The sequence below is a fragment of the Chionomys nivalis genome, chromosome 9 (genome assembly GCF_950005125.1).
Source record: "Chionomys nivalis chromosome 9, mChiNiv1.1, whole genome shotgun sequence".
NCBI lineage: Eukaryota > Metazoa > Chordata > Mammalia > Rodentia > Cricetidae > Chionomys > Chionomys nivalis.
Window position 1 is genome coordinate 11698059 of NC_080094.1, and position 26284 is coordinate 11724342.

The following is a 26284-nucleotide window of genomic DNA, read 5'->3' on the forward strand; positions in this document are numbered from 1 at the left end:
GAAGTCACTGGAATTGGTTTGCAGAGTGCCTACAGCCCCAGGTGGGCATGACAGACACAGAGAGCAGGTTCTCACAGACATGGAAAAAGGCTCCGGTCAATTATAATTAAACAGGAAATCACTCTAGAGACATATAATTTTATTGAGGTATTCCCAAAGATCACACAAATAGGAGCAACCTTAACAGATAGCAACCTGGAAGCATCCATCAAAATACCAAATGTTCTTCTTACCCTCTAACCCCACTGCTAGTTAATTTCTAGGAATCTTCTAATGATGTGTGTTAATGCAGAACAGTACACGAGGGTGATAGTCACAAATGACAATAATTAAACAACAACTGTCCATTTTTAAGATTCATTTAAACAAAGATGCATCTACACACTGGGGTACAGATAACAGCAGGAAGGAATGTGAAAACTATGTATTGATAGTGAATGGTGCATTAGGTGAAAACACACTATCACATGCTATCCTATAACTGGTATAAAAGGAGAGGAAGACGTGTGTGTAGGTACATATGTGAATATGTACATGCATGTATTTTCAAGTATATGGATAAAATGACTTGAGAGAGGCTGAAGTGAGCCTGGCAACACTGTGGCACGGGAAAGAGGAGGAGCAGGAAGAGTAGTGTTTGTTGGCACTTCTGTGCTTTCCAAACATCTGCATCACATACATGTCTGGTCCAGTTAAAATAACTAAATGGCAACACACCCAGAACAAAAGAGTCTTACTTGCATATGGTGCACCCTTCCAGCTGTCATCAGTGGGGTTGGAGAACTGGCTCTGTCCTCTCTCGGAGGCATTTCTGTCTATGCTGCTCAAAGACTGACGGTCAAGGTCCAAATCCTAATGTAAATCAGAAAAAACAAAAAGACAATGTTTGTTTCTCTTTGGTGTCCAGCACAGATGTGACTTTTAACCAACTTTTAATACCTATGGCTCATGTTAAATTAGTTAAAATTTCACAGTTTCCTATTTAAACTCAAAACATTTCTCTCCACATTATAATGATGAGTGTGGCAGGTTTTTAATTAGGTCAAGTTCAAAAATAAACCAGCAATGTTGTAGCTTCTGATACTAAAATGAATATTTAAAGACAGAACTAAAATGATGAATGAACAAGATGGCACAGCAGGTAAAAGTGCTGAACCTTGTGACCCAAGTAAGTTGCTTTAGGTTTTTAGAGACAAGGTCCCCTATAGAGCCATGGTTGTTCTTGAGCTTACTATATGGACCAGGCTGGGTTTGAACTTAGAGATCCATCCACGTCTGAGCACCACCATACCCAGCAAACCCAGAAAATATTTAAATACCATGCTTTACTTTAAACTGAATAAACTCTTGGGCCAGTGAGATGGCTCAGCAGGTAAAAGCACCGGCTACTATATCTACTGTTCAATCCTTGGAATCCACATTATGAACTGAGAAGCACTTCTCCAAGTAGTCCTTTAGATGCAGGCGGGCACACAAACACACACAATTAAACAACCTAGGGCTGGAGGGACGGCTCAGCGGTTAAGAGCACTTGCTGCTCTTCCTGAGGTCCTGAGTTCAGTTCTCAGCAACTACATGGTAGCTCACAACCATCTGTAGTGAGATCTGGTGCTCACTTCTGACCTGCAGGGATACATGCATGCAGAACACTGTATACATAATAAACAAATAAGTCTAAAAAAATTCTGAAAATAAAAATTGAATAAACGTTGACTTCATCTATCTTCATGTTTAAGGCCCAAATCCTTTTAAAATCTAATGTTCTTGCCGGGCGGTGGTGGCGCACGCCTTTAATCCCAGCACTCGGGAGGCAGAGGCAGGCGGATCTCTGTGAGTTCGAGACCAGCCTGGTCTACAAGAGCTAGTTCCAGGACAGGCTCCAAAACCACAGAGAAACCCTGACTCGAAAAACAAAAAAAAACAAAACAAAAAAAAAAAAAAAAAAAATCTAATGTTCTTAGTGTTATTTGGGAATGCAAATGAATCACATGCCTTCCTGAAGTACTAAAACAAAAATTGTTTTTGTTTATTTTTGTTTTTCAAGACAAGGTTTCTCTGTGTAGCCCTAGCTGTCCTGGAACTTACTCTGCATTGGGAACTCACAGAGATCCGCCTGCCTCTGCCTCCTGTGTGCTGGTATTAAAGGTGTGCTCCACTACTGTTCAGCTCAAAACAAAGAATTTTAAAGAGAGATTTAAATCAGAATTTTTCGGTTAAGAGCATTTGACTGTTCTTTCAGAGGAACAGAGTTTGATCCCCAGTACACAAGTCAGGCAGCTTCACAACCACCTGTAACTCCAGTTCCAGGGGATCCGAATCCCTATTCTGGACTCCATGGACACTGTACTCACATGCACAAATCCATACTCATCCACACAGATATACACATATCACAGTTTTTTTTTTAAATTAAAATTTATGTGACTTCATACAAAAAATACCTGGGTGGTGGCGGCGTACGCCTTTAATCCCAGCACTCAGGAGGCAGAGGCAGAAGGATCTCTGTGAGTTTGAAGCCAGCCTGATCTACAGAGCGAGTTCCAAGACAGCCAGTTCTACACAGGGAGACCCTGGCTCAAAAAAACAACAACATCACAAACAAACAAACAAACAAATAAATAAAACAAAAAATAAGATGATCACTTCTTTGGTGAGCAGGGCACTGTTAATTCAGGACAACAATAAGCAAGGAGCTGTTTGAGGATTTCAACAGAAAGCTGGTCCCAGAGAGAACAAACTTGCAGTACTGCACAGCTCCTGAGAAGACCTTTTTAAAAAGACACAGAGACATGCTCACAAGGCTCTGCGCTCACCTACCTGCATAGAGTGCAAGCCCATGGCACGTGCAGACACAAAGGACAAGAAATGCACGTGGGATTTTACTGCAGGAGACTTATTTTAAAAAACACTTTTCTGTATTTTGTAGGAAATGATAAAGACCTACTTAGTTCTTGGGGAGACAAGGCAGAGGGGCTCACTATGAATCCCCTGGCTAGTCTGGAACTCACAGAGATCTGCCTGCTTCTGTCTTGAGTACAGGGATCAAAGGTGTGCACTACCACACCACGCAGGCATGTTAACAGTAGATCTTGTGAACCTTGTGAACTTTTTCACTCCTCTAAGAAAACTATAAAGCATATAGGTTGATCGTTTGATGTGGGTTTTTTTTTTCCCCAAGACAGGGTTTCTCTGTGTATTGACTGATGTTTTAAATTACATTTTATTTGCTTATTTTAAGTGTTCGGGTGGGCTAGGAAGGGGAGGGTGTGCCATGGTACACCTGTAGGAGTCAGTTCTCTGCCTCTACCATGTGAGTCTAGGGCACAGAACTCAGGCCATCAGGCTTGGTAGCAAGTACCTTTACCCACTGAGCCACCTTGTTAGCCTAGTCTGACTAACCTTATTAAGATACGAGAAGAAAATAAAGGAACCTACCAAATGTTTATCTGATGACTCTTCCTCCATTCCCGCAGGTCTCCATGTAAGCAAACTTAAGGGAACAGGAGACAAGGCAAAGATCAGCTTAAGTTGCACCTGGGAGACAGGCAATGTCCCCTGGACACACGAACATGGTAACCGCTTTAGCACTTACACATGTGGAATGGTGGTTTTGAAAATATCCAACATGCAATTGCAGGTTTCGTCCCAAACAGCAGGGCTGAACTTCTCTCCATTGGATATCACTAGATTCTCTAAGCAATTAGTACCTGATCGCGCCAACTGCTCATTATCTGCAAAATGCAACAGCATCTGCCATTAAACTTTAACTGCTGTCCTGACACCAACCAAATGGAATCCAGGTCTTTATCTGACACTGGGAGGTAAGGATTGGAGTTGGAGGTCTGTAGGTTTTAATGAAACCAGGCTATAAAGAATCACATATTATAGCTGAAGTATGCCATTAAGAGGCCCAAATTGGGGTTGGAGAGACAGCTCAGTAGTTAAGAACACTGGGCTGCTTTTCCAGAGAATTTGGGTTAAATTCCCAGCATCCACATGATAGCCCACAACTACTGTAATTTCTACCCAAGGGATTCCTCTCATGGCCTTCATGGACATTTAGCACACACTTGGTACACAGACATACATGTAGGTAGAATACTCATGCACATAAAATTTTAAAAATGTAAAAAAATGTATTTTTAAAGAAACACAGTAATCCAGTCAGTTTTGCTGGCAGGGGTGGAGGAAAATGAGGGTTTTATTGCTTTAGTTAACTGACTCACATACAGGAAATAGCAGAATATGCAGAAAAATAGTGTTTCTGATTTAATCACTAACAACATTCCAATTTTTGCCATCAAAATAATATAGCTGTTTGCTGCCTACCTTAAAATGGAGTCACTTTTCAAAAATCTTACCTGAATTTAATTAAGTTTGGCCTGGCCAAAATGGGATCCAGGTCTTACTAATCCATGATCTTTATCTGATATACAGCAACATGAACACACAACTACTCAAACGAAAGGATGTCCACAAAGTCCACTGATGAAGCTGTTGATTTTGATTCCAAAAATACTTTTAAAAATATTGTACTACCAAAAATTATAATCATATAAAATCCGAAAGCACAAAAGTACATCTCATCTTTTAGAACAAAACCAGTGAAATCCATCTCTAAAATGTGCTGTATAAAACAACCTGGGAAGGGACTATTGGATTAAATTGTACACGGTATCCCTTGGCATTACATCTATACTTTCATAGAAAGAAAATTAATTTTTCATTGGGCTCCGTAAGGAATGCTACCCCCTCCCCAACTTAATGAATACCTTGTTTAACGCACCACTGCAGCTGTGCAAACACATCGGAGAGAAGCACTTCATTCAAAGCCTCGTAGAACTGGGTGAAGACGTCACAAATAGCATACAGTGCGTGATTGCAGGTGGTTGTCATCCACTCTGATTTCTGGGGGGAAAAAACGACGAATCTTCAAAACCAACCTCTATAGTGAGATGACTATTCTTGTAGCTAGAACATCCTTTAGTGGTAAGTACTAACATCTCAACACCATCTGCACCACTCACTCAGAACCACCAAACGTGCACTGAGGAGGATGTTCAACACCATGGCAGTCATACTCAGAACTACTCAGGACAGTGTGACTGGAGAAGGGCTGGTCGTGTCCATGCTGTCCCTGGCTATATGTCACTGTGAGTCCTTAGGGACGAGGTGATAGGACAAAACAACAAAGGAGAGTGGCCAGGAGCCTGCAGAGCTGGCAGGCAGAGTCCAGGGCCAGGCGGGAAAACCACGAGTTACTCCTTTCCTTTCTCTCCCCAGAAAGGGATCTCCCAGGACTAGCTGACGCTGGTCTAGGAGGGACATCCATCTGTCTACTTGACAAAGCACCTTAAATATTCAGTGCTTTCAAACCCCTGCTATTTGGCAACGCAACCCCAGGAAGGTTGGCCAGGCTTTGGGCCTATTACATCCACTTGTAGGCAATGACCTAGCTCCACCTACCTCTGACTGTTGCTCAGGGAGTTTCATGTTGTCAAAAATCCGAAACACAATTCTGAACAGGTCCTGCCACCAGTGTTTTGCAAAGGTGTGGCCATAGCTCTTCATGATCTCAAACATGACGGTGAGTCCTCTGAAGGAAAAGCAAAGAAGAGCCGGTGGGGAAAACACCAAAACCAAGATGGGGGAGGGAATGAAGCCAGGGACAAGAAGCTGACTTATTTTAATGATGTCAAAGTCCAGCTGCCCTGAGGACCCGTTACCTGGTGCGCACATCTAACTTGCATCTGTTAATGATGCAGGAGAGCTCAAACAGGATGGGAAACCAGCCTCTGACCCAGACTCTGTCACCAGGAGCCACATTCATGTCATCGCTTGTGTATTCTTGGAGTACCTGCAATGAAAATCATTTCTCAGATGCAGCTGCAGCCTAAGCAAGCAGTAGGGATCAGAAAGGCAACCACACATGAACTGTGCTCCAGACAACCTTTTCCCCAAATTCTCTGTTCAGCAGCATTAAAGGGGAAGTCCCAGAGAGACTGAGAAAGATATCAACCTGCCCATTTGAGGTGTTATTCCCCTATGAACCTATGAACCTGAGTGAGGAAGCTCACAAGAGCACTGGGGCAGAGGGTGTTATATTAAGAACTGTGCTAAAGGGCTGGAGAGATGGTTCAGAGGTTAAGAGCATAGGCTGCTCTTCCAAAAGTCCTGAGTTCAATTCTCAGCAACCACATGGTGGCTTGCAACCATCTGTAATGGGGTCTGGTGCCCTCTTCTGGCCTGAAGATATACATACAGACAGAATATTGTATAATAAATAAATAAATAAAAATAAAAAAAAAAGAACTGTGCTAAGATCAAAGGCTGCTAACCAAGTACCCAGAATACCTGTGTCCAGAACATTACTGCAAGACACAACACTCAATAGCAGCGGCTACTAGTTACTGAGTGCTTGCTATGTGCCCATTTACTGACAAGCTGCCCAAGGTCAGGTAGCCAGGGTCTTGCAGGCTCTGTAGACCAGGATGGCTTTGAACTTAGAGATCAGTCTGCCTCTGCCTCCTGAGTGCTGGGATTAAAGATGTGCACCACTATGCCATGTCTTGGACACACTTTTCTAACACACTGATGGGAAGGGCTTTGTCAACAGCAAGGGTATTGGCCCCACAACTTTCTGGTTCTTCCCACAGAAGCAAGGATGGGAGACACACCCGAGGCCTCTCTGAGACATATTTCCCACAGAAGCGGATGAGCCGGATGGCCTCCATGCTGGTGTCAGGGAAAGCAGCATTGCAGGCAAACTCCGACAAGCACTTCACAGCATCCTGGAAGGAGTCGATGGCTGCGGGGAAGTGGTGCTGGAAGATGGTTGCTGGGGAGACATAAGGCAGTGAAGTTTGGAAATGGAGGTCAGAGCCAACTGTCTTCATGAATCAGGGCCTCTGGGGAAGCCTTTTCACAGCTGTTCTTTTTCTGTGCCCCAATTTCTTCTTTGACAAAGTGGAAAAAACAAAGGTTACTCATTGTAGTTCTGTCTACAATTTCCATGAACACCAACATGAAACGCTAAACATCTGCTCCCATGGGAAGTAGGAGCTTTCTGGGAGCCTGTCATGTTCTCATCAACCAGTGACCATGAGCCTTGTTTCAGCTCCTCTTGATGCCTTGTGTACTGTTAAGGTATCAACACTGAACCAACAACCAACAGCACTGCAACTCCCGCCTACAGCAAATTTGTCTTTCGGAACAAGACACATCAGTATATAGTCGGAGCTCAACACCATGCTCTAGGTCATTTCCAAACTGAAAGCACCAACAGAAAGCACAAACAGGTGAAAACTACACTTGGCAGACTGCAGAGAGGACCCCTGCTTGCCGTGAGGAGAGCGCCATCTTGTTCTACCTCAGTTCAGAGTGTGTCTTGAGTGGCTTGGGTTTTCTACACTGTAGTGAGTCTGTACCTTCAGACATGGGACTTGTAAGATTGAGAACTGGCTGTATCTCCTTCACTGGGCTGTTGTGAAGATGAACACATGCTTCTAACCCTGCCCAGCATGTTTATTCCAACACAGCAGAACTAGAGCAAGGAAGCTCCCATAACAGTAAGATGAACAGTTAAGAAGGGGTTACCTGCTAGACTTCAAGAGTGATGTCAGAGGGGAGGGAACTGAGACACTTACAGACAATGTGGCCAGTGGTTTGAAAGGCCAGTTCCACAATGTTCCCATCGTGGTCAGAGGCTGCCTGGTGGAACACAGCAAAGATGTTCTTCCATCCTGAGCGGATGTTGGCGGCTTGGGAGCTCACCATCTGGGCGATGCAGCGGATCACCATGTCCCGGATGGTCGGGGACCTTGGCAAGAGGTGGGAGGGTGGGAAGATAAGACACATTCTGCCCTTTCAAGCAGCACATTAGAAAACCATGTTTTAAAGCACATAGTAATGCATATTCGATTAGGCTCAGCTTCTCCTCCTATCCCACTGTGGAATTAGAGCAACTGACCATCCTGCAATCACAGAACCATAAGGTCAAAGAAAAAGTGCTACTTGGTGTCCAGCAGAAATAAGGAATGAACAAGTCTGGATTTATAAGGATTTGGGCAGTGGAACCAGAGTTGGGATTATTTCTGACTTCTTGTTCATTGACAATGAACAGGCTGCAAAGGCCTGTGTTCACTGACTACATGGCAGCCATTCAGAGAAGGCAGAGAGAAAGTCCACAAAGTAAAGATGCAACGTACAGCAAAGAAAGACTGACTGCTTACCTAACCAATTTCAAAATCCCAGGAAACAGAATTCCTGAACTTTTTTGCCACACAGACTTTTCAAACTTGCTGGAGATGTGTATGTGTATATGTATAAATATGTACTTATTTATACACATACATATATATTTATTTATACGCGTACATATACCAGTGTGTATATGTGGTGGTGCTGGGGAATGCATGCTCGGGAATCTAATAGGACTGCAGCCATTCTAAGCAGGGGCTAAGCTAATTCCAAGCCCATGGACTATGTGTTGATTAAAGAGGTTTTTACGCAGTTGTTCAACCAACTACCAGGAAGAAAAAGAATCCATCATGTGGTTGGTGGTGGGAGAGACTTTCAGACAGCAACAGGAAAGGTGATAAGGGTCTTTACAGTAAAGTACATTACCTATTTTTCTTCATTATATGCTCAAAAGGCCTCAGAAAATCCTTCTGAAATCTGAAGTTGGCTAATTCTCCTTTCTCTAGAAACTTCATGGAGAGTTGCCTCAGTGAATCAACAGCAAAGATGGCCACATCTTCATTGGGGTTACAGCCAACCTAGCAGAACAGGAAGTGAAAAGCAGGTTCAGTGGAAGTGTTGTGGATGTGGGGTCTACATCAAAGGCAGGCAGTCTACCTGCCCACTCTCTGGGAGGCACATCTACAAAGACAAAGAATGCTACTTCTTGGCTGAGGCCTGTCACATGTCAACTATGACAGTTAAAGACCAGCAAGCCTCCAGCCTCTCTCCCGGGCTGGGATTACAGGTGTGCACTGCACTCCAGCGTGTGGTTGTTCTTTCAAGTATTTATTTTTGGCATGTATGTGGTATATGTATACATGTGTGTAGGGTCGTGTGCAGTGCATGTGAAGGTGAGATGTTGACATCTATTGTTTTCCCCTTATTGCCTCAGACAAGGTTGCTTACCAATCCTGAGCCCACCAAGGGCTAGGACAGCCGGCCAATGAGCTCTACGAGCTGGTCTCTGCCACCACCTGGGGATACAATGTGCACTGCCTAGTCCAGCTTTTATGCGGGTTCTAGGGATCAAACTCAGGGGCATGATCATGCTTGCATAGCAGGACTTTGCAGACCAAGTCATATCCCAGTTCTCTGAATAGAATGAAATCTGGAGTGGAGAAATGAAGCCATGGCTGGCTTACTCCAGCACCTGCCTGTCTGTTTTAAAACAGCTGTTTGTTCTAGATGTCTTTGGCTTGTCTCTGACTTACAATAAATTGTAGTTTTTTCAACAAGGTTTTGGAAGAGGAGTAGCAATGGAGCCTGTGTATAAGAAGTTCTGACACTGAATAGTGTGTGAACATGGCTCTGCTATGGTCAGTAGGAAGGGACTGTAGAATTTCATGCCTCCAAGCATCAGCAGGTTTGTCCAGCTACTATAATGGTATTACCCTGTCCTGAATATGAGTTTATTTTTAAAACAGAATGGCAATAATATATGCAAATTGGCTGCAAAGGATGGTATATGCCTTTAATTCCAGTACTTGGGAGGCAGAGGCAGGCCAACCTGGTCTACATAGTGAGTTTCAGGACATCCAGAGCTACACAGTGAGACTCTATCTCAAAAGACCTTTAAAACAAAGAAAAGAAGAAAAAGAAAGGGTTATATCCAGGTTGGCCTACAACTTGCTATACAGCCAAGGATGACTGTCAACTCCATGCTGGATTAAGGCATGCGCCACCATGTCCTATTTGTGTAGTGCTGGGGACTGAACCCTGGGCTCTGTGCATGGTGGGCAGTCACTCTACCAAGTGAGCTACTGTTCCAGTCACGGGTATGGATAGGAAAGTATCTTCATACTATTGGACTTTAAATCATTTTACATGACTCCAATCCAAATATAAGCACAACATTTATTCCTATCAAGCTGTCCTTGATTTCACAGGGAAAAATGAATTGAGGGCAAAGCCCCCAAATGGAGCCAACTCTTCCCATTCCTGTTTTCTGTCAGTTGCTGTAAGTGCTCTTTAGAAGCGAGCAGTTACCTTGTTGAAGTGCTCTCCAATGACATGCCATATCCGAGACCACTGCAGCCGGATTCGGCTCATGTTGTAGTAAGATATCTCCACAATCTTCTGCAGGCTGAACATCCGGGGATGGTGAGGGGAGGCCAGCTCATCCATGGACACAGCACACAGCCAGCGGACAAAGTCAACTGGAGACAGCAACACATGGGAAGCCCGGTGAGAGACATTCACACCATCACAACAGGAGGCATATACAGTTCTCACAAGAGTAAGACACATACCTATTGCATTTCCATCCAGTCTGGTAGAGCCAGTAAAAATTCTAGGGGGGAAATTAAAATTTCTCAAGTACTCAGATAAGGAAGAGAGAAAACATTAACAACTAAACAGATTGGATTCACCACACCCAGAAGCTAATAAATGACACCAGGTGCAGGTGGTGTCCTGCATGGTGTCCATGGAGAACAAAAGCATTACCTGTCCACTGCAACAACCACACTCTGGGAGCTGGTTTCACCAACAGACTCCTGGAAGCTGGCCATTTGTCTTTTATCAACACCACCACTCACCAAATTACCTAAAATACAATGCACAAAATTTAGGCTGAGCCGGGCGATGGTGGCGCACGCCTTTAATCCCAGCACTCGGGAGGCAGAGGCAGGCGGATCTCTGTGAGTTCGAGACCAGCCTGGTCTACAGAGCTAGTTCCAGGACAGGAACCAAAGCCACAGAGAAACCCTGTCTCGAAAAACCAAAAAAAAAAAAAAAAAAAAAAAAATTTAGGCTGAGCACAGTGGGGCACACTAAGTGGGAGAGGCATAAGGATCACAAGTTCAAGGCCAGCCTCTGCTACAAGTAAGGTAGAGGCCAGCACAGGACATGGGAAAACTGCCTCAAAAAAGCAAAGCAAGTAAACAACAGGAAATACCCTTTGCCTCAGGCAAATACAAAGGACATAAACGAGAACAGGAATGCAAGTTAAACACACTAAGAACAAACAGCTCCACTGCTGACAGAGTAAAAAGCTTACATTTGGGGTTTAAAATACATCCTTGCTATGGCTCTCTTGCTTGTAGACCGGCTCCCAGTGCTTAGGAAACAAGCAAGGAACAGTCAAGAGCTCTAAGAACACACAACAGCGGGACACTAATGGGCTGTGCAGGGTTTCACTGCAGTCATCCTCCACAGCAAACAAGGACAGCTGCTGTCACCACCCGTGCCCCAGAACTAGAACTGTACTGGCTGCACTGCGCCACTCCACTGTACTTGGACCCAGCAGCCTCGGCTACCTCCCTACCACGTGACTCTGCTCAAGTCACTTCCCCTGTGCTTTAGTTTTCTCAGTTCTACACAAAGGGAAGGTAGCAGCTCCCATATCATTGGATCATTATGAGGATCAAATAAGCTAAAATACATAAACTGGATGCTCAGAATGTGGCCTGGCACATTTGCTTGACGTTTTGACTATTATAATCATTACAGAGCTGACCAGAGTCCTTCAGTCCATAGCAGAGATGGGAACAACCATGGACGAAGTGTAGTCAGGATCTAGCCTCTCCCAAGTAGAGACACAACAGTGAAGCCCCTACTGCAGGGGGCCCCAGCAAGGCCCCAGGTGGAGAAGAAACAGGAAAGCACCCTAATCATGGTGGAGAACCAGATGCTTTACTCAACTCGATCACACCAAGGCAGCTGAAGCAGCATGCCCATGGAGTCATATACATGGCTGCAGCTGCACAGGAAGAGGACGGACACAGGGTAATCCTGATGTGACAAGGAGAGCATCATCACTGTTAACCTGTGAATCTGTGCTGGCCAGCTGGGCCTGGTGTCTTACCGAGGCCAAGACCCAGGAATTCTTCTCCTGCCAATGTGTGGCCCTTCAGGCTCCCTTCTCTTTCCCGCCCGGAGCCAGACAGATAGCGAGTCTTCACCCCAGTTCCTATCAGCTGAGCGAGCTCCAGCTGGCTGATGCATTTCAAGATCTAAGAAGAAGGGGTGAGAAGTGAAGCCTTTACAGCCAAAGAGAGGACGCCTAAGTCTTCAGTCTCTGTGTTTCCTGGGACACACAGTTTTTCACACTAAGAATAAATCATAGGCCCTTCAGATGGCTTCCCTAAGGTCAGAATCGCTGGCTAAGCAGTAGTAAGAGTCCTGTCTACATAACTATGATTGTGGTTTTAAAAGCACACTATCAGACACCATTGTTTTCTAACTATTAAAAAGCAAACAAACAGCCAGTGGTGGTAGTGTATGACTTTAATCCCTGCACTCAGGAGGCAGAGGCAGGCGGATTCAAGACCGGCTTGGTCTACAGAGCTAGTTCCAGGACAGCTAGGGCCACAGAGGGAAATCCTGCCTCAACAAACAAACAAAAAGCAAACAATAAACAGAAGTATTGGTACAGCAGGGTTACACACACGGTCAAAAATACATGTGTATGTGTAAACCTTGATTGAAGCAGGGTGCTATTTGCCATGAAACTCAACCCGTGTGGTTGGACCTAGCTTCTGCTCCCCAACCTGTCTACTTTCTTCCTTGGACACTGCACAGAGCCTCCCTGGTTTCCACACTGTTCCTTCATCTTGCCCGGGGGTCTTTGCAGTTCTGTTTTTCATGTTTTGAATGGTACTTCTCCCAGTCCATTCCTTCAGCTGTGATCAGATATGTGCCCCACCAAAAAAAGTTTCTTAAAACTCTCCTGATCCCACTCCAACACCAGCCCAAGTTGCACTCGTTGCTGTCTGTCATTATGCCATCGGTGTCAAGAGGGCATAAACTCTGTACTCACGGGCAACTTTTAGACTCATGAGGTAAAGGAAGGATTTACTTAATCAACAGAACTAAGCAAAAGAGGAAAAGACATAAATAAGAGGCTGAGCTATCCCAAGAAAAGGCAGGGACGCATACCTCATGCCAAGAGTTGCCAAGGTAGTTGCCATCAGTGTGAGCCACGGTGATGAGCGTCTTTATGGTGTCAATGTTCTTCTGCTTCATTTCCGTGATGCTGGAGCTGGCTGTCAGCAGGGAGAAGCGAGCAAGTGCCTGAACATAGGCATCTCGTTCCAGCTGAAAGAGAAGCCCAGAGAGCACTGTGACTCCACCCTCAGTACAGCCATTCACATAGCAGGCTGGCACACTGAGCTTTCCTGCTGTTTCCAAATGTACACAGCAGGCTTTTGGCTCACCAGCTCTCCAGTCATCCCATGCTGGCATATGCTTCCATCACTGGACCACCCGAGGCTCTCTGTGCACAAACACAGGTGAGAACTAGCTCTTTGCAGTGACAAATCACACACTATCTGCCCTGTGTTCTAATCTCTCTGCTGGATGCCAAAACTGTCAAATAAATGCTATTATTTACAGCAATTCTGTAAGGTGGATATAAATGAGGAGCTAAACAGTGCCTCTGAGTTTGAAGGGGCAACATCACCTGGCTAGAGAAGTACCAGAGTGGGCTTTGAAACTTCAGAACCTCAGGTCTTGATACAAAAGAAAAATCCCTAGGAAGATGGATGGGGACTGAAGCTGTCAGAACAAACTAATGGGCACATTTTCACTGACCTAGAAGCAAGGTGTGGAACAGACACCAACCTTGTGACTGTACAACAGCTCGAGACTGCATTGATTTGTTCAATGTTTCAGGATTCAAACAAGGTTTATATCAATGTTGTATTCAACCATCTGCTTCCCCAGAGCAGGGTAGGAGATAGGGAAATCATAGTAAAAATATATATTATAAAAAGCAGCAGCAGCTGGGGGAATGCTGGAACAACACTGAGAGCTCCAGGCAGCTGATCACACCATGCACTTTACTAGGGAGTGATGCCCTCAACCAGACACTTAAGCCAGGGCATGTAAGTGCGGCACATGGACAAAGAGGCTGCTCTGTCATTGCTAGCTGAGTAGTTAGTTTTGATCTGGACCTACAGTATTCCCCCAAGCCACAGTTGTTTCTCAGTGGGAATGAATAAGCGGTTTGCTAAAACAGTTAACTGGAAATGCCTGGTAATTTCAAAGTTTTTACAGTCTGCAAAAACACCATGGTATCTCTGGAATCCCATTCACTTCTACCCACCTGCATTCCAAAGATGCAGGCAATGCGGACTGCACACCTGATGCCTTCCAAACACAGGGAGGCCACCTCTGTGTCATCACAGTTCTGCAGGCCAATGCTATAGGCTGCCAGCAGCGGCGTCCACACCAGCTGCCAAGGAAGCAAGTTTCAGTAACATCCAGAATTTCAGTATGGCAAAAGCACTTAGAACAGTGGTTCCCAACCTTTCTAATGCTGTTAACACAGTTCCTCAAGTTGTAGTGACCCCCAAACCATAAAATTATTTTTGTTCTTACTTCATAACTACAATTTCACTACTGTTATAAATTGTAGATATTGGATAGGCAGGATCTTTGATATGTGAGTCCTGCGAAAAGGTCAGTTGACCCCCAAAGGGGCCGAGACCCACAGGTTGAGAACCAATGACTTAGCATCTATTGTGTCAGTTACAAGAATAGCCAAGACGCCATGTTCACTATAACTTTGACTTCAGTCTATTCCATTTGCAATATAAAAACTGCTTATGAACTGTGATCACTATAATTGAATGTACTATTTAATAAACAGTGTCAGATTCCCATGAAACTGGAATTCTGGATAGTTGCTAGGAGTGAAACCCTGGCCGTCTGCAAGAGCAGCCAGTGCACTTAATGGCTGAGCCATCTCTCCAGTCCCCCAGAATCAGTTCTCTCCACAGACATTAGCGATCAGAATGGTGTATATAACAAAGCATGTAAGTGAGCTGGACTAGGTGGACACGCCTTCAAACCTGATCAAATTTAGTGGATCTCTGTAGTCAGAGGCCAGCCTGGTCTACTTAACAACCTCCTTCACTGAAATGAAAACAGCTAAGAGAAAAAAGATGTTGCAAGGTAAGCTCCTTGGGTAAAGAAGCTTCTGCCCAGCAGAAGACACAAGCTCAACCCAAGGACTCACATGGTGGACAGACTGATGCCAGCAAGCTGTGCTCTGACCTTCAAAGGCAGGCTGGGGCAAATGCATTTTAAAAATTACACTATTTGTGTGTGTGTGTTTTCTAAACATCTGAAAGTAGAGATCAACTGCTATCTCTTTTCTTCCACCTGTTCTTACCCGATAAACTAACCCTGAAGCTAATACGGTGAGCTCACATGAAAACTGGCCTTTTATGGCTGGGGAGAGGGCTTAGTAAGGGCACTCACACTCGCCTCCAAACCTGACAGCCTGAATTCAACCCCTGGGACCCACACAATAAAAAAAAAAGCACTCACTCCTCTCACCTCCCTAAACTCTATGGTGTGCACGCACACAATAAAGGTAATCTTAAAAACGAAATGGTCCTGCTGGGTGGTGCTGGCGCGCATCTTTAATCCCAGCATTTGGGAGACAGAGGCAGGCGATCTCTGTGAGTTCAAGGCCAGCTTGGTCTACACAGCTAGTTCTGTAAGGACAGCCAAGGTTACACAAAGAAACTCTGTCTGAAAACAAAACAAAACAAAACAAAAAACCCAAAACAGTCCTTTCATAGTGTCATGTGCCTGAACAATTATTAATTTGCTCAATCCCCATCAAACCATCCAAACAGTTAAAAGATGGAGAATGAGGACCTGACCAAGGCCAGCCACATGGCTACAAAGTAGCAAAGCCATGACTCAAACCCAGATGGTAGAGAGCAGAGGTCATGGCTGTGCTGGCATTTGCAGAAGGGACTCCCTGTTGAAGCTCCCCAGTTTTCCTCTCCATTCTCCCCAACTATGGTCTTGCCAGCTAATTTAGAGCAGACCAAGTGCAGAATTAGGTCTGGCAATATGCCAGTTTCCTAGGATACTCACTTTGAACATTGGCCGGACATGGTCCAAGTGTGTGGCACTGGTAAATGGAGCTTTGGCATGGCTCACGGCCTCCATTAGAGCTTTGGCCGTTTTAGCCATCTGTTCCATTTCCATATTGTACAGTAGTCGCCGCTGCTTTTCACTAGCTACGTCTGCAAAGAAGTAAGAGCACATACAGAGTGCTTGCCATGTGCCAGGAACTGCCTCAAGTCTTAATGATTAATTCACAAGTCTCCCAATCAGTTTGTAAGGTTGTTACAAATATCCCCATTTTACAGATGGGGATGATGAGGCTGACTGGTTAGGTGTCTGGGCTCAGAACTAACAGAGCTGCAGCTTGGTCGGAGTAACTGGGCTCCAGGTCCTGTGCTCTAGGCACTGCACCTGAGCTTTTCAAACACAGAGACTGACGGCACCACAGAAAGAATAAGAGTTCCAGCCACAACTGACAAAATCATCATGAGTTCAAGCTTTGTGGAGCACTTTGGGGAGGACAATTTAGCTCTTAGAATATGCATTTTAAATTCCTTCTTGTTCCTAATTAAAAATGTAGGAAGAATGAAGACCCACATAATCATAATTAATTTATTCACATTACTATTCAGGTATCTAGATATGCAAATTAAATTTATCACCAGCAGTGTACTTAATTATACTTTCTGATGTACTCAAAAGGCAGAGCTGAGCCCCACTCCGAGACAAAGACTTACAAGCAACTAAGGACTGCTCTGGGGAGAACTAGTTTCCCCAGGTTGAGGGGTTAGCTCTGAAATCATAGACTTACAAGCAACACTAACGGCCTCAGCAGGTTGTATTTATGTATTTGTATGTTTGTATGTATATGTATATGTAACAGTAACAATGACAGAAAAGAGGTCGTGAATCTGAAAGGGAATGGGGTGGGGGAGTCCTAGGAGGGGATGAAGGAGGAAAGGGATGGGGAAAATAATGCAATTATACTTTAATGACAGAAGTTAGTGCTGATGGGCAAGTCTGCAGAAGGCAAGCCTTACTCTGCTTGGTAGATTTGGTTGCAATTGTGTGCTCTTTTGTCTCCTTCATTGCAATCTTCTTGCCTTCTATTTCTTCATAGATGCTGGACAGATACTCCTCTGGTAGGTCTTTACTATCATTGATACCCCGGTTCATTTTAATGTATTGCTCTTTTGTCATTTTATTCTTTACCTAAAATTTAAAAAAATAAGAAAAACATTTTTAAAACACTGAAATACCCAAACAAATTCAGTCATGTCTGTGGCTATCATATAGGAATCACAAGGCATTTTACCTGAGGGCTGTGCAAATCCGTAGTTAACATAATAATGGAATATGCCAGGACGTACGCAGTGTCAGCACTAGCAAACAGGGTTTGCCTGGAAGAAAAGAGCCCAGATATGAAGCACGGCCACGGTGATGTCAGGCAGGAAAAATGGCAGTAGTGGGGACCTAGTCACCAAAAGCAGGCCTGCTGCACCAGATGATGTGGAATCAGGGAAGAGTCTTCTGAACAGGAATTATCACCACACAGGAGTTACCAGTCCAGCGTACAAAGGGAGCTAAACAGCTTCAAGTAAATTTTTTCTTTTTTTAGTTTTTCGAGACAGGGCTTCTCTGTAGCTTTGGTACCTGTCCTGGAACTAGCTCTTGTAGACCAGACTGGCCTCAAACTTACAGAGATCCACCTGCCCCTGCCTCCCAAGTGCTGGGATTAAAGGTGTGCGCCTACACCGCCCAGCTAAAGTAATTAAAAAAAAAAATAAAAGCTTTAAGGAGCACTGTGGGCGAGAGTGCAGGCTGCCAGGAGATGCCTGCAGGTACCAAGCCTGCTAGGGACCGTGCTGGGATGAACGACTCTATCCTTTGTATGCTAGGAGCTTCTTGGGCCTCCACTGAAGAGCATTACTTATGGCACAAGAGCATCACATAAATTCTTTCTTAGTTATTATTTATTGACTCCATTACCCATTGTGGTACTTAACAGCAGAAACACAAAGCAAAATATTTATATTGTTTTAAAGCATATGCCTGAGGTCTGACATTTTTGTGTTAGGCAAGGAAGAAAGGCAAAACTATGTAGACACTAAGCCACATTCCATGTGAACTGAAGATGGAAAAACTGATCTGTACACACTACCCTACCAGGAAAGTGCAATCCCAGGGTGGACAGCAAAAGGAGAGCCAATAGGATCTGATCAACTGACTAGAGCAAGGTCTCCAGGCCCATGGAGGGCACACTTAAAAGTTAGCTACAAACCATTCATCTTCACATCAAGTTGTCATGTCTGTTGGGGTCAGATGACCAGAGGCTGCCTGTTGGTCACACACTGGCAGGATTGGGACTGATAAATATGAAAATGGAGTTGACCTGGTACAAAAGCGTCATCAAAACATTTCCCTAGAGTCCCCGCAGTATGCTCACAGTGCACTCACTCACACTGCTCGTGCAGGGAGGCCATGAGGCCCTCAGACAAATTCAGACATCTTGGCTTGGCTAGTTTTTAGCTGACTAATTTTGGACTGGATTCTCAATCTTTCAGAGAGACTCAGTTTCCCATCCGTAACACAGGCCTGCCACTGATTCAGCACAGCAAACGAATAGCAGGGCTTAATGACACTTAGCCCTTTCTAAGTTTTGGGTCAGGACACAAAGCAATGGGTCTCACTAAGCTTCTCCGTACATACTTATTTCCCCATGCAGCTTGCCTCCTCCCAGCTGATTCTCTGCCTTCCCTAGTTAGTCTTCGCTTTTGCTATATGACACTGACATTCCAGCTCTCTTTCTGCCTCTATCCCAGTTAGGATCAAAGTTTCTCTAGTTCCTATAAAAACAGTGACTGACTATTAAGCAACTACAATTAGGGCTGGTGAAATGGTTCAGCAGGTAAAGGTACCAGTGTTGATGAACTGAGTTCAATTCCCAGAAATCACACTAAGGCAGAAGTGAACTGGTTCCAAAGTTGTCCTCTAGCCTCCACACCCAAGTCACAGCACTCGTGCCCCTCCACATACTAATATTATCATGCACACACATGTACAATAATGAACAACATAAAATTTAAAACATCCAAGATAAAATCAAGTACTTGTTGGAAGGTTTTATAATGTTACACAGTTACTTCTATAGTTTATTTATCAGCATGTAATCAAAAAACCCTCTGCATTTCGCACCATGCTAGCTGTTGTTAGAGAAGAGGTGTCACTCACAAGTGAAAGAAGACTTTACCTTAGCTTTGTAACCTGCTCCCTTCAATAATGGTATTGAACCATCCCTAGCCCTTGTTTTTGTTTTAAGTCAAGGTAGTTTAGGCTTGCCCCCACCTCTCACTTCCTTTCCTCTACCTCTTCAGTGTCAGCACGTCTAGCTAGCTACAAGATCTCAGGCAAGTTACTTAACCTTGTCTGCAGCACAGAAACATAAATAAGGTTGTTGCAAAGTCTTCTGGGGGATACTGCTTAGCAGAGCTGCAATAATTAAACCCAAACCCCAAGGGCAAAACCTCAAAGTGCAAAAAGGAGGAAGTAGTGCCATATCGCGCGCTCACCCTTGGTTACATTCTATATATCGAGCAGCAAACTTCTCCATTAACCGGTCAATCTTCTGCGCTTCCCCAGGCAGGCGGAAGCCTTCCAGGAATGTCCTCAAGGCTGAAACAAACTCTTTTTCACAGAAGTCCAGTTGGTCCACATAGGCATACATCACCTCCTTGTTGAACCTTGTGCTATCACCCAGAAATTCGCCAACCTGGGTCTGAAATACATAGATTCACATTTAGAAACTGTCAAATGTGGGTGATGGCTGTGGTGCTGGTGGCTGGAACACAAAGGCACTAAAGAGCCCAAAGCAGCTGACTGCTGGGAAGCAGGGAAAGATCGCCCCTGCTTCTGTATGCATGACAGTTTGTCAGACAGAGGAAGAGAAGGAGAAACATGAGGCTTACATATGGAAGGCAAGAGACATACCCAGCCAAAGAATAACTCCCAGCAGTCAAGGACACTTTGGACTCGGACACTGTCCCCCAAACTGTGGGTCAAAGTAGCATTCATTCTCATCAGAGAATGCTGTGCAGTGCCAGGAGAGAGCAGGACTGCAGAAGCCAGGGTACAAAGCAGTTTTCACTCAGGGCCAGTCAAGCTGGAGGTACAGGCCAGTGAGACATAATATCAGCCCATAGGGCCACATGCTGCGCCTAGCCCCGACTTACAGAATCTAGCCGCTCCTCCTGGTGCAGAAACTGGGCAATGTCCTCTACATCTGTCCCCAGCATGCCTTGCTCTTGGAGAAACTGGATTCCCCGCTTGGGCTTCTTGTTGAAGCTGTATCACAAGGAGAGGGGACAGGACACAGGTGGCTGACTTAAAACTCTGGGGCAGAGAGAAAGTTAGCAGGGATACAGCAACTGTCCCACAGCTTTCCCAAGTTCTACCATCAAGTTTTTTCAATTTATTTATTAATTACTTATTACATGTGTGCACATGTGATCAAGTGTGGACTTGGTCCTGAACCTTTTATGATCAAGTTTGACGTCAAGCACCCTCACCCACGGAGCCATCTCACCAGCGCTGTTCTGTTTTTGGTTTAGTCTTTTGTTTTTTTTTAAGATAGGATCTCACTTTGCAGTCCAGGCTGGCTTCAAATTCACAGGAACCCACCTGTCTCTGCCTTTGGAGTGCTCGGATTAAAGGTGTATATCACTATACTTGGTCTTATATTTTGTTATTTGAGACAAGGTCCTCACTGTATGATCCAACCTGGCCTTGAACCCATGGAAACCCTCCTTTCTAAGACTCTGGGGTACTGAGACCACAGTGAACCACCACACCTTAGCAGCCCTTAGTTTTTGACCCTCGAATTACAGACTTAGCTGCCTGTCAACCAAGTCACTCTCCCCATCTTTAACAGTAATAGAACTCTGGGCACTGAGCTGGGCAGAGTCATCTGGAAGACAGGACAGTAGTAACACAAAGTTCAAGCCACTGGTGAGACAGCGGCAAGTATGGGGACTTCTGACTCAGATAAGGGTGTGTTCTAGCATATATGTGTGATGGCCGATGCTGTCGTAGTCATCCGATATCAAAATGGGTCCTAGATGTCCAGAAGACTCATCATAACAGTCTCAAACTATCGCTTTGGCCCTCCCATCCTTTGCAAAGTAGGTACTGGATAGTTACTTTATGCTTTCTAATAAGGAGAGGCAAAATCAATGGAAGAGTTCATTTTGCCAAATCTTGCATGGGAGAGGGACAAACACAAATAGGCAAGAGCCATGAAGACACAAATGATAAGGACAGGGAAAATTGGACTTCTTTAATCAGCATGGCTGTGGGATGCCTCTTGGAGGAGGAAATAGTGTTCATGTCTGAGGGATTAGAACGACAAAGAGCACTAAGAATAGAAGGAGCTCTTCACCATGGTGACCAGGGGACTAACAACAGGCCATGTGTGCCAGTGTGCTGTCAGAAGAGGACAGGCAGGGAGGCAGAGGAGGGGTGAGGCTCATGTTTTCAACTATTATACCACTGTTCTCTCTGCAGGGAACTCCATAAAAACTGTTATTTTAGTTGCCATGGGGAAAACAAAGCACCCCAGGGATGGTGAGGCAGGAAAACACAGAACTCAGCACTTCCATGCAAAGCCTGAGTGCTTCGCTTCAACTGTTAAAGGGAGCTTGCTCATTATTCAAAAGTAAATAGCATAGAAGACAATGTGTTAAAGTACACAGAAGACTAGGAAGAAACAAAGACTGAGCAATTATCACAAGGATGGGTCAACATAATGCGTAGAATGTCCTTAAGTTTCAAACATGTGTGTTCAGGTATGGTGATGGCTACAAATTACAAATGGTTCAGAAAAACCTACACACAGCTAAAGCAAACACAGTGAACATTGAGTTTTCTGCTCAGGGAATAGACAGTGGCTTCTTCCAGATGCTTTTTGTTTTATTTTTTAATTTTTTTGAGATTGCATTTATTGTTATTTTATGCATATGAGCATTTTGCCTGCATGTATGTCTACAAGCCACATGCATGGTCGTGTTCCTCAGAGGCCAGAAGAGGGCATCAGACCCTCTGGGATGAGTTAACAGAAGGCTGTGTGTGAGCTATCAAACAAGTGTTGAACACTGAACCTAAGTCATCTGGAAGAACAGCTAGTGCTCTTAACCAATGAGTCATCTCTCCAGTCCATTTAGTTTTTGGTGGTTTTGTTTTCTCAGAGTTTATAACGTAGCCTAATCTCAACTCAAGGCTATCTTCCTGCCTCAGCCTCTCAAAGACTAGGATTACAGGCCTCAGTCACTATGCGTGGATGTTTTCTAAAGTATTTTTGTTGTTGTTGTTGTCAGAAAAGGCAAAAAAAAAAAAAAAAAAAAAAGCCTCCTGAGCTGCACAAAGCTGCTCTGTACAAAGCAAGTCTCCTCCTTTCACACCCCTATGCTCTCTCCACGCCTAGTAGCCAGGCAGGGCCCTCGACACAGGTATTTCCCCTGCAAGAGTCAGTTTCCAGTTCCTTGCTGTAGAATAATCCCCTGGAACACAATTTATCACTTAAATTGGTATAATAAAACACTGACTGGCTAGTAGCCAGGCAGGAAGTATAGGTGGGGCGACCAAACTAAGGATGATGGGAAGGAAAAAGGTGGAGTCAGAATAGTTGTCAGCCAGACGCAGAGAGAATAAGATGGGCATGATGCACCAAGAAAAGGTACTGCCACATGGCAGAGCATATATAAGGACTATGGATTAATTTAAAAATGTAAGAGCTAGTTAGTAATAAGCCTGAGCTACTGGCTGAACATTTATAAGCAATATTAAGTCTCAGGGTGTTTATTTGGGAGTTGCTGGTGGGACAGAAACTTCTACCTACAGGTCCTAGAGAAAATGTAGCTTTGTCAAAAGCCCTGAGAGATGGCACAGCCCAGTAGCCACACTCACAGCTCGATGCCATGCTCAATGATTTCCTTCTGTTGTTTGATGACCTCAAACTGCTCTGGGTCATCCTGAATGGTTGTCTGAGTCCCTGAGGACACTGTGGACTCCACTGATGTCACACTGCATCGTCTTGCCATGTCAAGGCCTTTTCCGTCTCCCATTTCCTGATCTGGGAGCCTCTCCTGACCTGCAGTGACATAAAAGCAAACAAAACCAACTAAGCAGATAGAATAGATGTGGCTGAGCAAGCTCCAGCTTTGGTGCCCATTCCTCAGATCTACCACAGGTTTGCATTCTAAGGGGCAAAGATGCCAAGCCTATCACTTAAATACTTTCCTCAGTATCACACAGAAATTTATTTAACACAGAACTCAAACTATTTCTAAAATTCACAAGCAAAGAAAATGCCAAAGCAAGTAACTTAATAATAAAGTAAGGACTTGCCTTACCAAAATCCAAACTTCCATCACTCTATATAATTCAGGAGTATGGTTTCTATGCAAGCATGGACAATTAGAAGAGAACAAGAAGACTCAGTGAAATTCTCTAGAGCCAGGCTTGACTCAGGGTGGTAGCAGGAATGAGTCAGGAACAGAGGCCCAGGTAGGGCCAGATCATGGAACAGAAGAAGAAGCCTGCAATGTCTTCATGAAACTCCAGCTCCAGAGATCTGACACCCTCTTTTGGCCTTCTTGGGTACCCGCACTTGTGTGCACAAACTCATTCACAGAGATGCTCAGCAGTTAAGAGCACTTCCTGCTCTTCCAGAGGGCCCAGTCTCTAGCACCAAAAGAAGCAAAGTCCTTTCTTTCTTCCGTGCTGTTGTTGGAGTATCTTAGCATAGCTACAGGAAAAGTGTACGAACACCCACATGTATTAAAAAGCACAAGCTTTACAGTAACTGCAGGAATTTAGGAAACACGACAACTGTCTACCACAATCCCAGAATGACGTGTCCCCGCCCTGGTGAGCTGCACCTGAAAGGAGGAGTCGCACACATTGCTCACTTACCCAGGGTGGCCTGGTGGTTGGGGTTCACGTACAGATCCTTGCTCCATTCCACCATGCACTTCAGAATGGACACGAGACATTCCAGGCCTTTCTTCCTCAGACTGAGCTCCTAGAGGCCCAAAGTGAAGAGTACAGAGCCTTACCACACTTTACAGTGAGCAATCTGGGGCTCCTGGGCAGTCCTGTGAGGCTGCCAGGGAATCACTAACAATCAGCACTACTACAAACAAACCCAGGGAACTATTAAGAGCTGACATGTGCTAATGGTACTTCAAAAGCCCTAGTCATCTCTAATAGTGTCATCATGGTAAGCATTCAAGTATGACCTATGTGACTTCCTAAGTGCAAAGGGCTATCTGTATCTTTTTAAAATTCTCTGTGTGCATGCATGAATGCCAGAGGACAACTACAATATCATTCTCAGAAATGCCATTCACCTGGCTTTGGGTCTCTCATTAGCCTGGGGCTCACTAACTGGGCTAGACTAGCTGGATAGCAAATTCCAGGACTGCCTGTCTCTGCCTCCACAGCACACTGGGGTTATAATGTGCGCCATCATGATCAGCTCTGTGCATGAGCTCTGAGGATCAGACTCTGTCTTCACGTTTTCCAAGCAAGCACTTTACCAACTGAACTCTCTTACCAGCCTCTTTAGTTGAATTTTCTAAAGAAAGTTTAGGGCTGGAGAGATGACTTAGTAGTTAAGAGTATTTGCCATGCAATCATGAGGACCAGAGTTTGGACCTCAGCAGCCGTTAACAAGCTCGGTGACCTGCCCATGCCTGAAATCCTGGCTTTGTTAGGGGCAAGATGAGGCTTGCTGGAGATGCAGGCTTCCTGCCTAACCAAGAAAATATAAGAGCTTCAGCTTCAGAGAGACTCTGCCTCAAAGGACTAGGCAGGAAGGAGGGAGGGAGGGAGGGAGGGAGGGAGGGAGGGAGGGAGGCAGGGAGGGAGGGAGGGAGGGAGGGAGGCGGACTACCCTATTCATTGCTTGTGGAATAAAATACTAGCAAGAAAAACAAAACCTGATATTTTAAATAACAGTCTTAACTTGTGATCTAAAGAAAATTCAATTACTTAGCACATAAATAATTCTGGATAGAACATATACCCTAAATACTGACAACTGTATTTCATTTTAAGGTAAACTACAGATAAATAAGAATACTAATTTTACTTAAATAGGATTTTTGTTTTTTTGAGATAGAGTCTCAATATATATGCCAGGCCTGCTAAGAAATTGTGACCCTCCTGCCTCAGCATCCTGAGTGCTGGAATTATAGGACTGTGCCACCATACCTGCTACATAGTTAGAATTTCTTACATTTAAAAAATGAACACAAGTTATAGATGATCAAAAAAAAAAAAAAAGGAAAGGAAAGAAAAAAAAGGGAAAGAAAAAAAAAAGCCAGTGTTTTAGACTCACAATACTTTAGGCAACACAAATCTTCCTGTGGCCTTAAGGACGGCTCTGGCCTTCCTCCAAGAAAAAGCCCAGATGCCAAGATTCTGCACATGTCACTCAGGCAGTGAAAACTGCTTTTCCCCCAGGGTACTCTAATGGAGCCTTAACATAGGCACTCTCTTCTCCACAGCACATCAACTGACAACTCACCTCTTTACTGTCCTTTCACAACAGCAGAAACTGCGTGTCTGTCTTTTGTCCCTTAATGTAGGTAAAACCCAGTGAAAACCGTATGGCGGCACTCTATGATGTCTATTTCAGAGTAAACTTTAAAGACAGCATGTACCTTGGTATTTTTACCTGTAGAGGCGTCATCCCCAGCTCATGTCCACTTCTTCCCTGAGCGATTTTGGATAAATCATTTACTAGACGCTCGAAAATGTTAGCAGCATTTAAGTCACAGTCATAGTTGACATAAATATCCACAACACACTGGGCATCTTGGAAAATAACACACACATATTAGAAATCTGGATCAAACACAAACGATTAACTTTCTTTCTTTCTCTTTCTTTTTTATTGTTGTCAGTATGGGAATGGAACCCAAGGCTTTATGAATACTAGACATGAACTCTACCGCTAAGCCCAGCTATACTTTCTTTGCTAAAAATAGACTCCGTGAACTTTTGCCCAAGGTGGCCACACATTAAGCAAGAAATACGCGTCAGAAGCATGACAGTCTACTGTTCTGAGGCCTGCCCACCTCTGTTCGCTCAGGCACTCCGTTTCACCCTGCAGCAGGGGTCAAAAGGCAGTGTTTGCCTGTCTGCAGAGTCCTGGGATGTCAGAAGATCCATTTAA

The 26284-nt window shown here is 44.5% G+C and overlaps 1 protein-coding gene across 3 annotated transcripts in view; it reads right to left on the bottom strand.

The window, feature by feature from the left end:
- Positions 1-26284, bottom strand: part of Arfgef2 (ADP ribosylation factor guanine nucleotide exchange factor 2) — an 80757-nt gene that overhangs the window by 16027 nt on the left and 38446 nt on the right. For 2 of the 3 annotated variants that reach the window (XM_057780218.1, XM_057780217.1), the window contains exons 12-34: positions 25784-25923; positions 24016-24124; positions 23008-23191; positions 20280-20391; positions 19620-19825; positions 17366-17450; positions 17091-17262; positions 16078-16229; positions 14288-14416; positions 13120-13278; positions 12047-12194; positions 10687-10786; positions 10491-10531; positions 10228-10397; positions 8626-8777; positions 7647-7819; positions 6678-6838; positions 5727-5857; positions 5467-5596; positions 4773-4908; positions 3593-3731; positions 3436-3490; positions 738-852 (exon numbers count right to left, since the gene is read on the bottom strand). In XM_057780218.1, the coding sequence (XP_057636201.1) occupies positions 738-852; positions 3436-3490; positions 3593-3731; positions 4773-4908; positions 5467-5596; positions 5727-5857; positions 6678-6838; positions 7647-7819; positions 8626-8777; positions 10228-10397; positions 10491-10531; positions 10687-10786; positions 12047-12194; positions 13120-13278; positions 14288-14416; positions 16078-16229; positions 17091-17262; positions 17366-17450; positions 19620-19825; positions 20280-20391; positions 23008-23191; positions 24016-24124; positions 25784-25923 (3099 nt within the window). Of the gene's footprint in view, positions 1-737; positions 853-3435; positions 3491-3592; positions 3732-4772; positions 4909-5466; positions 5597-5726; positions 5858-6677; positions 6839-7646; positions 7820-8625; positions 8778-10227; positions 10398-10490; positions 10532-10686; positions 10787-12046; positions 12195-13119; positions 13279-14287; positions 14417-16077; positions 16230-17090; positions 17263-17365; positions 17451-19619; positions 19826-20279; positions 20392-23007; positions 23192-24015; positions 24125-25783; positions 25924-26284 lie in introns of those variants that run through there. The other variant, XM_057780219.1, reaches the window with a different exon arrangement.